General features: G+C 41.2%; 1 protein-coding gene across 1 annotated transcript; it reads left to right on the plus strand.

The window, feature by feature from the left end:
- Positions 1-2,645: 2,645 nt before the first annotated feature.
- Positions 2,646-15,168, plus strand: LOC121726082. The gene is made up of 2 exons (XM_042113310.1): positions 2,646-8,234; positions 15,156-15,168. The coding sequence occupies exon 1, from the start codon at positions 2,646-2,648 to the stop codon at positions 8,166-8,168; it is 5,523 nt and encodes a 1,840-aa protein (XP_041969244.1). The 3' UTR covers positions 8,169-8,234; positions 15,156-15,168.
- The last annotated feature ends 1,076 nt before the right edge of the window (positions 15,169-16,244 follow it).

Raw genomic sequence — 16,244 nt, forward strand, 5'->3', positions numbered from 1 at the left:
TACTACAATGTAGAGTATTACAGAACCTAGATCCGCAAACTTTATTGATGTGTGATTAACTGATTACTGATTACTGACTTGAAATAATCAATGAAGATAAAACGATAATAATAATAATATAACGAAATGAATTTCCAATTAAAGTAGTTCAGATAAAATAAAATTCATCTTTTTAAAAACCAATTATTATACTGTATTTAAAATAATAAAGTATAATGTGTACTTAAAATACTAAAGCCCAAATTAAGTAACAAAAAAAACCTAATTTTTATTATCCCGATAGTAATAAAATACCGTTCTACACGATTCGTGGGTGGTCGATGCGGCTAAAGCGAATTCTGAAAAAATAGTGGAAATAACGCTTCTAAGAACATTTACAAGTAATCGTATACGCAACGAAGTATTTGGTAGAGTCAATATTTGTTGTAAGACAAAGTGATCGGCCTCCCAGAGAGCCGATTGTTTGACCAGCGTGTTGTTGGGCTAATAACTATTTTAAAGCCAGACCTGTCAGAAACATAGCAGGCGTTCACTAATATATTATTATAATATTATATGGTTGGCAAACAGTGCATGCCATAGATAGCTTTACAATCATAGATATGTAGTATATTTTGTTTTTATATGCATCTTTAAGAGGATACACCAAGGGCTAGAGAAATGCAAAAAAGTACTAGTACCTAATATCTATTGCTGTACCTCCAGCCTCCCCCCGCAGAGCGCGATAGGGACAACTGCAGAAAATCAACAATTCGTTGTCCCCTGATTTCTTCTCAAAAACTTAACGGATATAAGTACTTTTTTCATTTAAAAATTAAATCAAGGCTTGAGCTGTGTTCCTGTTTTTTTTTTTTTGTATAATCTAGCCAAATTTGTTTTCTGGATGTTTGAACACAGCGGAAAATCTGGCCATTTTTTCGGGTTTATGAACGTTTATATCTTTTTTAATAATTAAATTATGAAAAAAAGAAAACATACGGACATTGTATTAGTGGCTGTAGATATTCAGAAAAAAAATTATAACTCTAGCGGCATTATCCAGGGAGGAAACAGGGGACAACGTTTGTATGGAAAAACGGGGCTCTAGTGTATCCTCTTAATTACAGCTTTTTGCAGAAGCGCTTGAAAGACATGTCTTATTCAGGCATAGGAATTTTTAAAGAAGATATTGATCTCTTATAGTTTTTTTAAAAGGATATTTTAAACGATAAGGCCAGGTCTTATCTCAAAAGATTGGCATATCTTTTGAGATAAAGATGTTCCCAATTTGAATAAATTAAACATTTCTTCAGTAATTTTAACATCCACTTATGTAACATTTTTAGCACCTGTGTAAATAATAGCTTAGTTTTATTCCCTCTTTTTGTTTACACTTAGATTTAAGATTTCATATTAGTAATTCCTATTGGAAAATGTTTATCTTGTGTCTCATTTTTATAATATTGCTGTCCCTTTCGCACGGGAATGTAGTATGTTTCACACAATTGTTATTGCTGTCTCTTTCTTGCATAGTTGCACTCGAACTATTGTTGTCTCTTTTTTACATGGCTTTGTTTTACACATTTTATTGTTTATTTATCTTATAAGAATGTTTGTTTACCATTGTATTAGCTTATAAGAATCCCATTTGATGTCATATTATGTGTAAAATGTTATATTTCAATAAACGGACTGCATTCGTTCGACAACAACCGATAGAACCCCACGGGCTCTAACGGTACAAATTTCATATATAAACACGCACTTTCTCGGTGCATACACATTCACTTCCGACAAGCCAAGCAGATGCATGCGTAAGCCCTGCTCCACCACACTCCGCTCCAAGCAGTACCAAGTTCACTCCTGTGTTTCCTTCTCGTCTCCTGCACCTCCTTCTCCAGGAATCTTCCATCCGGCATCCTTCACCCTTCAAGATACAGTCCACTGCTCTGCCACCCGGCGACCACGGCCCCGCCGAGTTTGTCGTGTCGCCAACAACTGGTCCTTCAGAAGCCGGATCACTGCGTCAGCTCGTGAAGAAAGAAGCTCGCCCTGAAGATTGCAGCCAGCCCTGGAGAAGAGAGAAGCTCGCCCTGAAGACGGCAGCCCAGTCCCGGAGAAGAGAGAAGATTGAAGAGAGAAAACACAGGAGAAGAGACGAAGCCCCTGCAGCCAAGGCCAGCGTCTACCTTCTGAAGAAAGAAGAAAGAAACAAGTACGCGCGAGTGTTGGTGGTTGGCTTTGCTTACCTCCACCGATTACTTGGAAGCAATCCTCATTAACGTGCGTGGCCACCTAGCGGTGTTAAACGGCCCCTGCAGAGCGCACGGAAGCATTGTGGACGACCTGACGCCTCCACACACCTACCCAGGTGAACAGTCAGACCCCGCCGGCACGGTACGGTAACGCTCTGGGGCCACAAGTTGGCACGCAACGACGGGTGCGGACATTCCTCCCGCACTCTGATGCACCCGTGAGCGCCCGCGCCCTCTACCGGGAGGTTCCTACCTTCCTATTCCCTGCAATCCTATTCCCGGTTCGGCGTCACCGCGGTAGCAAGCTGACCGGGCTGTTAGTAGTAGGCTCGGTAGGTCGCGTTACGTAAAGACATTAAGTGAAGTGAAAGTGAAAAGTGTTAGTTTTAAGGTTAGGGCCCCTCGTGCGCAATGGAGAACGCGCGTGTGTTGCGCTCGGGCAAGTCCACGCCCTCGCGGGAAGAGACGCCATCGTCAGGGCAGACCACGACCCACGAGACCAACACATGGAGCAGAGGCACCGGCGTTGAAGACACGACGGAGAGCAGCACGCGTACCGACGCTAGGGCCAAACTAAATTCAGTACCCGCACAAATCGACAACGTAGTCGAAAATGTAGGAAGTGCGCCGGGCACTATAGTTAACGTCCCCGGGGACAGAGCAAGCAGCAAATTATCCGCGTTGCAGGCCGAATTAGAGTATCACAACTCCGAACTAGCACGGGCTAGGGCGGCGTCCGCAGCTGCCATGAGTCGGCTGGAAATAGCTAGGATAGAGCTAGGAGAATCCACCGACGCGGACCAGCCACCCAGATCGAATAAAACCCGAGTTGAAGGCTGGATCTCGGAGCAATGTGTTAGGCCGTCAACAAGCGCTCAAAACCCGGGACGAGACCCGCATCCGACCGAAAACATCGAACCGCGCGCCGGTAACACGTCGCTTAGCGACATGACATTGCTAGCCAACGCGATAGTTCAAGCGGTCAATTCGAGTAGGTCGGAAGCGACGCCTAAATTCATTCATGAGTTGCCCCACTTCGACGGAACAATTACGGAGTGGATGGCGTTTAAATCCGTTTTTAATGACACCGCGGATATGTTCTCGGACGTTCAAAATGTAGCTAGGTTAAGAAAAGCATTAAGAGGCGCGGCCCGCGAAACAGTTAGAGCTTTGCTATACACAGTATCGGACCCGTACGAAATAATAGATACGCTAGAACGGCGATACGGCAGGCCAGAACTACTTATTCTCTCCGAAATCGAAAACATAAAACGTTTACCCCGTATGACGGAAGACGGGCGCAATGTTAGTAGTTTCGCGAGTAAAATATCAAACACGGTAGCGGCCATAAAGTCACTTAACCAGCCACAATATTTGTATTCTCCCGAGTTAGTGGGTCGAATAGTCGACAAGTTAAATATTATTTTAAAATATAAGTGGTACGAGTTCAAATCTGAACGACCCGGAGCACCGGAGCTCGAATTAATGGCTAGATTTTTAAATATTATGGCGGATCAGTGCGGCGCGATGTTCGCGTACGAAACGGCTAGGGAGGAAAGGAGAAGCAAGATGAAACCTCGCGCGGTAAACACGACTCGCACACGGACTCATAGATCGACGCGTTATGATAGCGATAGTTCCTGTGATAGATCAGATTGCGAAGTCACGTACGAGCCGCGTAATACCGTAGCAGCCGCGTTCAAACCCTCAGCTAAAAAGGCCGAACCATTCAGGCCGAAGCATCGCACGCCGCGCCCCGCGACAGAGGCGCCACGCTCCGCGACGGAAGCGCCGTCAAACTCGTCCAATAGAAATAATTGTCCCGTATGTTCAGGCTCCCATACGACTATTAATTGTGCAGATTTTATTAAACTTAGCGTATCGGAAAGATGGGACGCAGCTAAAAATAGTAAACTTTGCTTTAGATGTCTTAATAACTCGCACGGGCGAACTTTCAGATGTAAATATATTCCGTGCGGTATAAACGGTTGCGAAGCGTCTCATAATAAGCTATTACACGGTAGCGGCAGTGCAGCGCCGCCCGCAAGCGGCAATGTTAGCTCAATAAATCACGTTCGTGCGTCAAACACCTACCTCAAAGTAGTGCCGGTTGAGATAAGTGGCCCAGTGGGCACCACCGCTACATACGCCTTGCTGGACGAGGGCTCTACATTGACCCTAGTTGAGCGTACGGTAGCGGACAGTGTAGCACCCAGGGGTCGCAGCCAGCTACTTAAGTTGGAAGGGGTAGGCGGTAACCAAATTGACGACCACGAATCGTGCAACATATCGCTAACAATCCGCGGCGCGTGTAGTCGAAATCTAGAAAAAATGAACGCAAGCACGATTAGTAATTTGAACCTTACGCCGCAGTCCGTAAGCAAGGACCTAGTTAGACAGTGCAGCCACCTAGCGGAATTAGAAGACGAACTGTGTTACGAGCAGGCTAAACCTACGATACTCATCGGCCAAGATAACTGGCACTTAATTACGTCTCGACAATTACGTATCGGAAATAAGGGCCAGCCAGTGGCGTCGTTAACTAAATTAGGATGGGTCCTGCACGGGCAGGACGCAAGCTCGCGTAATTTAAATAATATTCAGTTCATAAGTCACGTAAGAACGTCGCAGTCCGAGGATCCCGCGTTAGAATTGATAAGGAATTATTTTAGCATAGAATCGTTAGGTATAGAGCCGCGTAAACCTAAAGCGGATCCGGACGAGCGCGCGTTAACTGTCTTAAATAGAACTTGCAATAAAATGAACGATTGCGATCGGTATGAGTCAGGCTTATTGTGGAAAACCGACAATGAAGTAATGCCGGACAATAAGAAACAAGCTCTAAGCCGTCTGTACAATCTAGAGAACAAATTAGATAAAAACTTAAACTTAAAAATAGAGTATTCGAAACAAGTAAATAACTTGCTAAGTTCGGGTTACGCAGAACTAGTGAGCACCCCAGCCACATCACCTCGCACCTGGTACTTACCTCATTTTTCAGTGGTTCATCCCCAAAAAGGTAAGGTGCGACTGGTTTTTGACGCTGCGGCTAAATATGGGGGAAAATGTTTGAATGATGCGCTACTAACCGGGCCCGACTTATTGCAGTCGCTTTTCGGCGTTTTAGTTAGGTTCCGCGAAGGAAAAGTAGCAGTAGTAGCGGACATCAAAGAGATGTTCTTACAAATAAAAGTGATTGAGTCGGATCGCGACAGCCTTCGTTTTCTGTGGCGAGGCGACGATAGAAACATCCCCCCGCGAGAATACCGTATGACCTCGCTTATTTTTGGGGCAGCCTCATCGCCGTGCGTGGCCATTCATGTTAAAAATAAAAACGCGCAAAACTTTAGTTCAGAGTACCCGAAGGTAGCTAAAGCTGCGGAACGGAACTTTTATATGGACGATTACTTGGACTCATTCGACGACGCGGACGAAGCCAGGCAAGCGGTCAATGCCATGTATAGGATTAACTTAGGCGCTTCGTTCGAGTTACGCGGTTGGGCGTCGAATGTGCCCGAAGTAATAAAAGACGTTTCCGATAAGCGAATTAGCGGCGCGACGACTTTAGGAAAAAGCGATACAGAGAGGACTTTAGGTCTCATTTGGAACCACGCTCGCGACACTCTAGGATTTAACGTGAACCTCAGAAACACGCCATCTAGTGTAATTTCAGGGGAAATTTTACCCACCAAGAGGCAAGTCACTAGCGCCGTCATGTCGGTTTTCGACCCGTTAGGATTAGTTTCGCCGGTAACTATGGTAGGTAAGTGCCTCATTCAGGAAATATGGCGTAGTGGCGTAGGTTGGGACGATCCTATAACTAAGGAACACCACATTACGTGGATGTCGTTCATTAATAATTTAAACTTGCTGAGGACTTTCGAAATAGAAAGATACGTACCTGCCCCGCCCTCTGGCGAGGGGGAGTTACACATATTTTGCGATGCTAGCGAAAAAGTTTATTCGGCCGCAGTTTATTTCGTTAGCATGAATAATAACACAAAGACGGCTAGATTAGTTACGGGAAAGGCGAAAGTAGCGCCGTTAAAACCAATTTCGATACCGCGATTAGAGTTGCAAGCCGCGGTTCTTGGTTCCCGCTTAGCAGAGTCAGTAAAACGGGAATCTGACTACAAAATTACAAAGTCGTATTACTGGTCGGATTCAAAAACGGTATTAGCTTGGATTAGGTCCGATCCGCGTACTTTCAAGTCGTTTGTCGCGCACCGGCTAGCCGAGATCGAAAGTACAACGACCCCGGCCGACTGGCGATGGGTGCCGAGCGCCGACAACGTCGCGGACGACGCTACCAAGGGCATTCCGGTGAATTTTAGTTCGACACACAGATGGTTTACAGGACCTAGCTTTATTTTAGACGACCCCGCGACATGGCCGTGCGAAAAGCGGACCGCGGCTCCCTTACCCCCTTCAGGGGAGGAGAGAATAATTAAGCAGGTTCACGTCTGTGTAGACCATGTAAATAACGATTACTTGCCTAAAGTTGAAAGGTTTTCGAAGTATAAGCGCCTGGTACGCGCTGCTGCCACCGTCTTGCTCTCGGCTGAGGCATTTAAAGCCAAATTGCTCAAGAGAAAAGTAAATACGGATATCTCTCCTGATCACATCAGACTAGCAGAATTACTGCTTATCAAGAGGAGTCAGAACATCTCGTTCGCGGACGATATAAAGACGATAGAGGCTGGGCAACGACCTCCGAAGAGGTCCCCCTTTCACAAACTTGCTGTGAAACTCGACCGCAGCGGGATATTATACCTCGATAGCAGAGTTAAGGAAGAATATAATCTGCCTGTCCTACATGCGAAGGAAGAATTTACCCGACTGTTAGTGCATCACACGCACGCAGTATTTAACCACGGCAATCACCAAACCGTGATGAACGAGCTCCGACAGCGCTACCACATAATTGGACTACGCAGCATCCTTCGCTATATATGCAACAAGTGTCAATGGTGTAGAACCTACAGGGGAACTCCCTCTAAAATTCCTCTGGGTGACTTACCTCCTGAAAGACTGGCCCACAATCAGCCGCCGTTCACAGCCTTGGCGGTTGACTATTTTGGCCCAATGCAAGTCACGATCGGGCGAAGACACGAGAAGCGGTGGGGCGCACTTTACACGTGCCTCACCACTCGGGCCGTGCATCTGGAGCTGGTGCCTTCCCTATCTGCATCCTCCATGATCATGAGCTTGCGCCGAATGATGTCCCGCCGTGGCACTCCAACGGTCATATATAGCGACAACGGAACCAACTTCGTGGGCGCCGAGAAAGAAGTAACGGAAGCTCTTCAGCAAAATGACGACGCGATGAAGGTCTTCGCCTCCGGAAAACAGATAATTTGGAAAAGAATACCCCCTGGGGCCCCGAACATGGGCGGCGCCTGGGAGAGATTAGTGAGATCTGTGAAGGCGGCATTACGAGTCACCTTAACAGAAAAGACGCCCCCAGATGAAGTGTTGCATACGCTGTTGCTGGAAGCAGAACATGTCATAAATACGAGACCGTTAACACCAGTAAATCCTGATCTAAACGAGGAATCACTGACCCCAAATCACTTCCTAATTGGGAGGTCAAGCGGGATGATACCTTTCGGCTCGTATAAAGACTACACAGCAGACAGTCGCTCGTGGAAAGCTGCGCAAAAGTTGGCCGAAGCGTTCTGGGCTCGATGGGTAGCAGAGTACAAACCCCAATTGATGCCTCGGCTCGGCAACCCGCAGCACAGCAACCTCAACCCCGGAGACATCGTTATAATATGTGATAGAACGATGCCCCGTGGAATATGGCCTAGAGGTGAAATAATAACGACTTTCCCAGGTCCAGACGGGCGGGTTAGAGTAGCAGAAGTCCGTACAGCCGCCGGACTAATTCGTCGCCCAGCTTCTCGTCTGATTCTCGTAAGCAGCCAGGAATAAAACGTTTCGGTGCTTGCGCACGAGGGGGAGACTGTAAATAATAGCTTAGTTTTATTCCCTCTTTTTGTTTACACTTAGATTTAAGATTTCATATTAGTAATTCCTATTGGAAAATGTTTATCTTGTGTCTCATTTTTATAATATTGCTGTCCCTTTCGCACGGGAATGTAGTATGTTTCACACAATTGTTATTGCTGTCTCTTTCTTGCATAGTTGCACTCGAACTATTGTTGTCTCTTTTTTACATGGCTTTGTTTTACACATTTTATTGTTTATTTATCTTATAAGAATGTTTGTTTACCATTGTATTAGCTTATAAGAATCCCATTTGATGTCATATTATGTGTAAAATGTTATATTTCAATAAACGGACTGCATTCGTTCGACAACAACCGATAGAACCCCACGGGCTCTAACGGTACAAATTTCATATATAAACACGCACTTTCTCGGTGCATACACATTCACTTCCGACAAGCCAAGCAGATGCATGCGTAAGCCCTGCTCCACCACACTCCGCTCCAAGCAGTACCAAGTTCACTCCTGTGTTTCCTTCTCGTCTCCTGCACCTCCTTCTCCAGGAATCTTCCATCCGGCATCCTTCACCCTTCAAGATACAGTCCACTGCTCTGCCACCCGGCGACCACGGCCCCGCCGAGTTTGTCGTGTCGCCAACAACCTGCATAATATTAATTAACACCCAATTTCCTGTGAATAAGTCTACTTTCTATTTTTATATCCCTCGATCTTATTAGAAAAAACACGACTTTGATGTTGAGAGCAGACAAATTCAAAACAGTACCAAATAATATGATAAATACTTATTTTGCTCTACAGGATATAGAGTGGTTGGTATCTTTTTTTTTAGTTACGACTATTTTTAAGACTAATATACATACAGGAACTTTTTGACATTTCATCATCCTCTTTCATCAATTACGGCGATCGCAAGCTTTATAATACTGAGTTGATACTGAGTTGAAAGTCAAGTAATAATATAATACTTTCAGTTGTAATAATAATTAAAGACGTTAGTAGATGAAGTGCCTAACAATTTTCAAATTTTCGTTTTTTTTCATAAATAGAGGCTTCAAGGCCAAAAAAAATATTCGAAATTAAAAAAATGTGGATTTTATGTATAGCCATATATTATACTAGACGTTCCGCGCGGCTTCGCCCGCGTAAATTTGATATTTCACAGACAAATAATTAGTCCACAAAAAATAGCCTATGATCCTTCATGTGGTCTACTTCTTATGTGTGCCAAATAACATAAAAATTGCTCCAGTAGTTCGTGAGATAAGCTCTTTCAAATAATTTCCCCCGTAATTAAATATAGCCTTTATCCTTCCTCGATAAATGGGCTATCTAACACTGAAATAATTTATCAATAGTTCCTGAGATTAGTGCGTCCAAACAAACAAACAAACTGTTCCGCTTTATAATATTAGTATAGATTAGCTAGATGATGATTGATGAAGTTGGTAAGTTTTTTCCTACTTCATCAAATTCTAGTTTGATGACGATTTCTCCAAATTATGATTAGTGAGGGAAAAAATGAGAATGAGAGAAAATTTTAGTTATCCACTCCATCCACTAACATCTTCAATTATTATTCACCGTAATTAATACTGGCACTCTGCACACAACTTACATACTTACATTTTATAACATTGTGTTGATAAAACATCGCGATAAAATGATTTCGCTCGCGTATTTCCTAAACTAATTTTGATGATTCCTATCACGAGTGACTCGGCATGCTCTTGTACTATGTAGTACAAAAGTGATTGTGAACGTGGGATGAGAAATAATTATGTTAACTAAGAGATTAATGATACAGTTTAATTACTATTTACTACGAAAGTGAGAATGTTATCCGCTAAGAGTGCACTTAATAATTTTAATTACATATTAAATAGGAAAGGTTTGTATGTTTGCCTCGTGTAAGCCCAACTTACTTAACCGAATTTAATGAAACTAAGTACAGATATAGAGTATAACCAGTGCAACAACATTTAATTTCGCGTGAAAACCTAGAGACTTGAGATTCCTAGTTTTTCAGTCGTGATTCGTGGAATATTACTCATCAAAAACTAATTATGTTTTCAGAGTACCTATACAGTTATGCATTTAATTTTTATAGCCAATAATAACCTCCCACACTTAATAATTAAAGTTTTATTTGATTCATTAAAACCAATCTACGATAGTTCTGGATAATTATAATCGTGTGTTTGGTGAATCTAATTGATTTGCACGTTCTTGCCAATAGTTTTTCGAGTTTAATTTATACCATGGCCATGTATTTATTATGTTATTCACGTTCATAATATAGACTATAGAGGATAAAAGTAACGAAACGTTAAAGGAAGATTTAGTCACAAGGGAACACGTCGTTTTGACCTTATTCCTGTGGTAACAAGGTTCAAAGTGATTTATGGTCAAGACAATTTAAGGTGGCACCAGCGGTCATTGACCTTTCTAATCTAGGAGCTATTTGAAAAATACTCGCACTGCATTCTGTTAAGTTAAGAACAAATTGAAGCCTTGTAAAGACACAGACTATTAAAGTTTCATCAGAAAACGTCTGAGTAACTCTTCGTATGATAATCTCTAAGTATGTATGAGTTTAAAGTGATATAATTCATAGTAGTTATGTTCACATCATGTATTGCAAAATACTTTATCGCCCTCAGACTAGACACATATTTTGTCACTTCATTGTCAATCGCGGTTTGTACAGAAAATATGACAAGTTTCTTGTCAGGGAGTCAATGACCGCTACAGACAGAATTCCGCAATTTAGATAATAGTGACTATAACGTAACGTATAAGGTCGATACACGATACAGTTCTTTCATATCAGTTTCCTTAGTAACTAAGACATTACCTTGTATTGAATATCGTAGCGATTGAATTACTAATAGAGTTTTGGACATTACATTACTATATAAAGCCCCTAGTGATGAAATATACTAGCTAAGAGCCGAGCTTTGTGAGGGCTCACGTCGTCACACCTTGACTGACTGATGATAACTGCACATCTACATATAAATAAATATTAGCACGAATCAATAGGCGTGATAGTTTTTCCGTAAAGTGTTGGTACACTTTACACAAAATGTACAGGTCGCGGGATATACTACTACTACTGATTATTAATTGATACCCCAAAAGACCAAGAGTGACCAATTTCGCTCATCACTATTGTAAAGATAGCAAACCTCGTAAGTTATCCAGGGTATGAGGGTATGTACATTTCACCCGTAGGTGTAGTCTCGTATCTACAAATACTGCTATTTCATTTAACTTTTCATATCTACCTTTCAATGTATCTTTCCATATCAGTGCGCAGTTACAGACAGACATAAAACTTAGGCTATTTAAGTTATAAACGTGAGGCCGCAGGTTTTACTAGAGAGTACAGTGTAACACATCGGGAGAACTTTGTAAGTGTCAAAAGTTGAGCTCCGAGTACCATCAGCAAGTTACTAGCCAATTAAAGGTGTATTAAAAGTTTTAATGTTATCTTTACTAGATAGGGGGACTCTATCTACATAATTCAGACTCTACGTGTCTAAACACTCTATGCCGAATTTCCGCGGCGGAAGTTCGGCTTGATTCCGCCTCCAATGTATTTTAAATTACCGATGACACACCATGCCAAAATTCCGTCGTTCGTTATAATATTGTATGCGTTTGACATTGCTGACGTAATCATGCGGAATTTCCGCCGCGTAACTTCGGCATAGTGTGTTTAGACACTAACTATTTAATCAACCTATATATATATATATATATATATCAAAGTCATGACAATATTAACATAAACTCTATATCTAAGTACCTGAATTTCTCCAAAGAAATTGAGTTCACCATTCAGCGTAAATAACTTATTGTTAAGAGCCTGTTTCACCGATAACTGATAACTCTATCTGTCAGTTAAGTTATTGATAGCCTATCCGATACCTCTTAATAAGTATGGAAACAGACAAAATTGTCAAAAACTTTGATGTGACCTTAACGTTGGCAGCAAGCAATTAATTCATCAAGCCCCATACGGTCACCGGTGACCGAGACACAATAGAAATTCAATTGTGTCTTGTTTTTTCACGACGGGTTAAGAAAATGCGCCAATAGCTTTTCAAACAATTTATTGTACTGCCACGGCTTAACGAAATGATTATAATATGATCTATCAAATTCTTTTAAAAATGACTGTAAAAACCATCACCAAGTCGGTTTCCGAGGACGTTGCAATCGGTACAGAGCACGGAGCAAGTTATACGTTTATACAGCTGAGCCGCACATCCAAGTTCCATTAGTCGGAATCGGCGCCGTGGGGGGCGCACAATCAACATTCTGTCTCCAATCCGTACTCCGTAGTAACTAGTAGCCCATGCTTCGAATAGGTTTAGGTTTTTAGGTAATTGCGGACTTGTTTTCGATTCCTTCTGAGTATCATTATTGCTTTCTACTTAATTAGTAATGCAATTCCATTAAAATATGGTGCCTGCAAATTCGTTGTGCCGAACCGTGATTTTTCAACTAAAAAAAATCCTATGTCCTTTGCCAAGGTCAAAAACTTCTCCATACAATTTTCATCGTAATCAAATATTACGTCTTATTAGTATGAATCGTTAAACGTGGGAGAGCCATGCTTCGGCATGAATGGGCCGGCTCGATCGGAGAAATACCACGTTCTCACAGAAAACCGGCGTGAAACAGCGCTTGCGCTGTGTTTCGCCGAGTGAGTGAGTTTACCGGAGGCCCAATCCCTTACCCCTACCCTATTCCCTTCCCTGTCCTCCCCTATTCCCTTCCCTTCCCTCTCCTATTACCCTATTCCCTCTTAAAAGACCGGCAACGCACTTGCAGGTCTTCTGATGCTGCGAGTGTCCATGGGCGACGGATGTTGCTTTCCATCAGGTGACCCGTTTGCTCGTTTGCCCCCTTATTTCATAAAAAAAAAAAAAACAATCAACACATTATTACAACATAATATGGCATTTGGCATGTTATGTTTATAAATTGTTGTATCTTACGGACGCGTAATTACTCAGATTTCGCGGTATATCTAAAAGCTATAATATAGGCCAGGGGTCACCAAATGGCGGACCACGGTCCGCATCCGGACCGCCGACCCATTGTGTGCGGACCGAGCATGTTCGAAGATGATCTTCGTTCATCTTAAGACTTCAACATCTCCAGGATTTAATGTCAATATCTATCAGCTTGCACCAATATTTCACTCCAAATTTTTAGAGATATAATTAGCTACAAAAAATGGTTACTCTTCTCCTTTGTTTAATGAAAAAAATTTAAGTAAGTCATTTCATGTCTTAAAACGGACCCCGAGCGAAACTAATTGGTGACCCCTGATATAGGCTATAGCTATTAAATTATATGTTGTATGTTGCATCCGCTTCTGCAGGGCCGGGGCAGGAAGCGCGGCTCGCCACAATGCACATCTGCCTGTTTACAGCTATATCATAGCGTAATTCCGCTACTGGTATATCTTCATAACTCCACATGAAATATTAAATTATTATAGAGTTAAGGGCCTGTTTCACCACTTCCTGATAAGTGCCGAATAGGCCATTCAACTTGACAGATGAAGTATGGAGAATCTGTCAAAAAAGTTGTGAATAGCCTATTCGGCACTTTATCAGAAAGTGGTGAAACAGGCCCTTAAAATTATAAAGTAACCACGACGTATATATACAGTGTGTAACAAAAATAAGTGATAATACTTTAGGGTGTGTACTTGTTCATTGTAGAGAGTTCACTGTGAAAGTAGCAGTGCTGAAAGACGAAAAAATTTTTTCACTTTTATATGGGCAAGGGCCCGAGCGTCACGAGCTTCCCCATACAAAAGTGAAATAAAAATTTAGTCTTTCAGCGCTGCTACTTTCACAGTGAACTCTCTACAAGGAACACGTACACACCCTAAAGTATTATCACTTATTTTTGTTACACCTTGTATATAATACTAGATGACGCCCGCAACTCCGTTGCGCCAGAACTCGTTTATCGCGCACTACACCGTAACCGTACATTTTTCCGGGACAAAAAGTATCCTATGTTCTTTCCCGTGACTCAAAGTATCTCCATGCCAAATTTCAGCAAAATCGGTTCAGCAGTTTGGGCGTGAAGAGGTAACAGACAGACAGACGGACGGACAGACAGACAGACACACTTTCGCATTTATAATATTAGTATGGAAGTATGGATTTCCTAAAACATGTTTCCAAGAATATCTCTAATCTCTACATTGATAGTACCTAGTTATGTATATTATTATAATTGTACATTTTGCGAAAAAGCCTCTTAAATCTTAATTTTAGGTACTTACCTAACGTATATCTAGGTATCTACTATCTAATATCTACCTACGCGTATCGAGTATACTGAATACAGGCTTACCTGCATTTAGTGTACTGTCACTACAGGTAAGCCTGTATAATGTATTTGGTATACCTATTGTAAGCCTCACTTATGAAGATTAGGATAACACTAATAAAACAGAATATATAGTTATATCTTAATATAGTGGAAAAAGTGCACGAAAAATTGTGTATTATTAGTGTTCAACATGAATTTCCACCAAGAACCGACCAAGAATTCCAAAGTTTTTAAAGTTTTACTCGATAAAGAAATGTTTAGAAGGTCTTAAGACCTTACTTAAGTAATCCGCTGTCAGGAATATTATAGTATTCTGAGATTTAAGAATAACATGCGGCAATACTTGAAACAAATTAAATTGAATGGCCGACACATTGTATTGAGCCGTTATAATAACAAAGCATTCGCCAATCAAAATTTAATACAAGTCGAAACAATTAACAAAAATGTAGTTAACAGTTCTAGTGAACGTTAACAATGAACAATACACAAAATACTCAACAATGCTCAGTAATTGCTCACTCATTTCGTATTGTCCGGATACTTGAGCAACATCATCGATTCTTTACTTATAATCAGTACTTATTTTATATCGCACAATGCATGTTGTTAGACATATCTGGTTTATCTTGTTATTTTTATCACTTCCATGAACTTAGTAACTATTTACTATTTTAGCAATGACGTGGTAAAGTACGTGTGAGAATTTTTAAAGTAAAGTATTCTTAGTATTAGGTACTTCATTGACCAGTCGGTACCTAGTACCTTAAGTAAACTATAAAGCAAAGTCGTTGTCCGCAATCTGTATTCTGTAGGCCTACTACGAAACAATTTTGAGACTCAAACAATCGGACGAGAATGCCGTGTCCTGCTCTAAGAACGCCATTTCACGTTTGTTAGAATAGGACGTGGCATTTTCGTACAATTGATTGAGTCTCAAAGCGGTTTCGTGGTGCGGCCCCTGTACCTAACCTTAGATGTTTAATTTCTTTCTTTTAATTTTTAGAATTTCTTTTCTTTTTAAGTTTTAACGCATATTATCTAGAGTGATTTAAGAGGAAGGTTAATATATTAAAATTGCATGATAAATCAGAGAAACAGTAATATACTTCATTAAAATCAGCATTGGACCCCAGCAGTTCGCTACTAAATAATGTGAGCTTCAAAAGAGGTATCTACTATATAATATTTCTATAATACATTATGTTGGTTCAGTTCACGTATGTGACATTGATGTTCAGTCGTATTTGTACCATGTATTCCAGAAATGTCGATGTATGTGACATGAAAATGTATTTTATGATAATGTACTCTATTTCGGATTCGACATCAGTCCGCTGATTCTCCTACTTTTATTCAACATTAACACAGCTTCGCTAACTATTATCGATATAAAAACTTGTCATTGTAAAATCGACATAAAATACATTCTTTAGTATATAATTTGTCACTGTCAAATCGTAAAAAACGTGAGATTGTAACGTGACATAATATGCCTAATTTTTAAATTGCATAAAATAGTATTTCACGCTACTTTAAAATTTCATGTTTCAAATAACTTGCAGACATGCAGGTTTTTACGATTTGACGGTGACATAATAAACATTAGAATTTGTTAGGATATAACAATTATTTTTTAAGTATTCTAGCAAACAACTGATAGAACCT

Source organism: Aricia agestis, chromosome 4, assembly GCF_905147365.1.
Source record: "Aricia agestis chromosome 4, ilAriAges1.1, whole genome shotgun sequence".
Classification (NCBI taxonomy): Eukaryota; Metazoa; Arthropoda; class Insecta; order Lepidoptera; family Lycaenidae; genus Aricia; species Aricia agestis.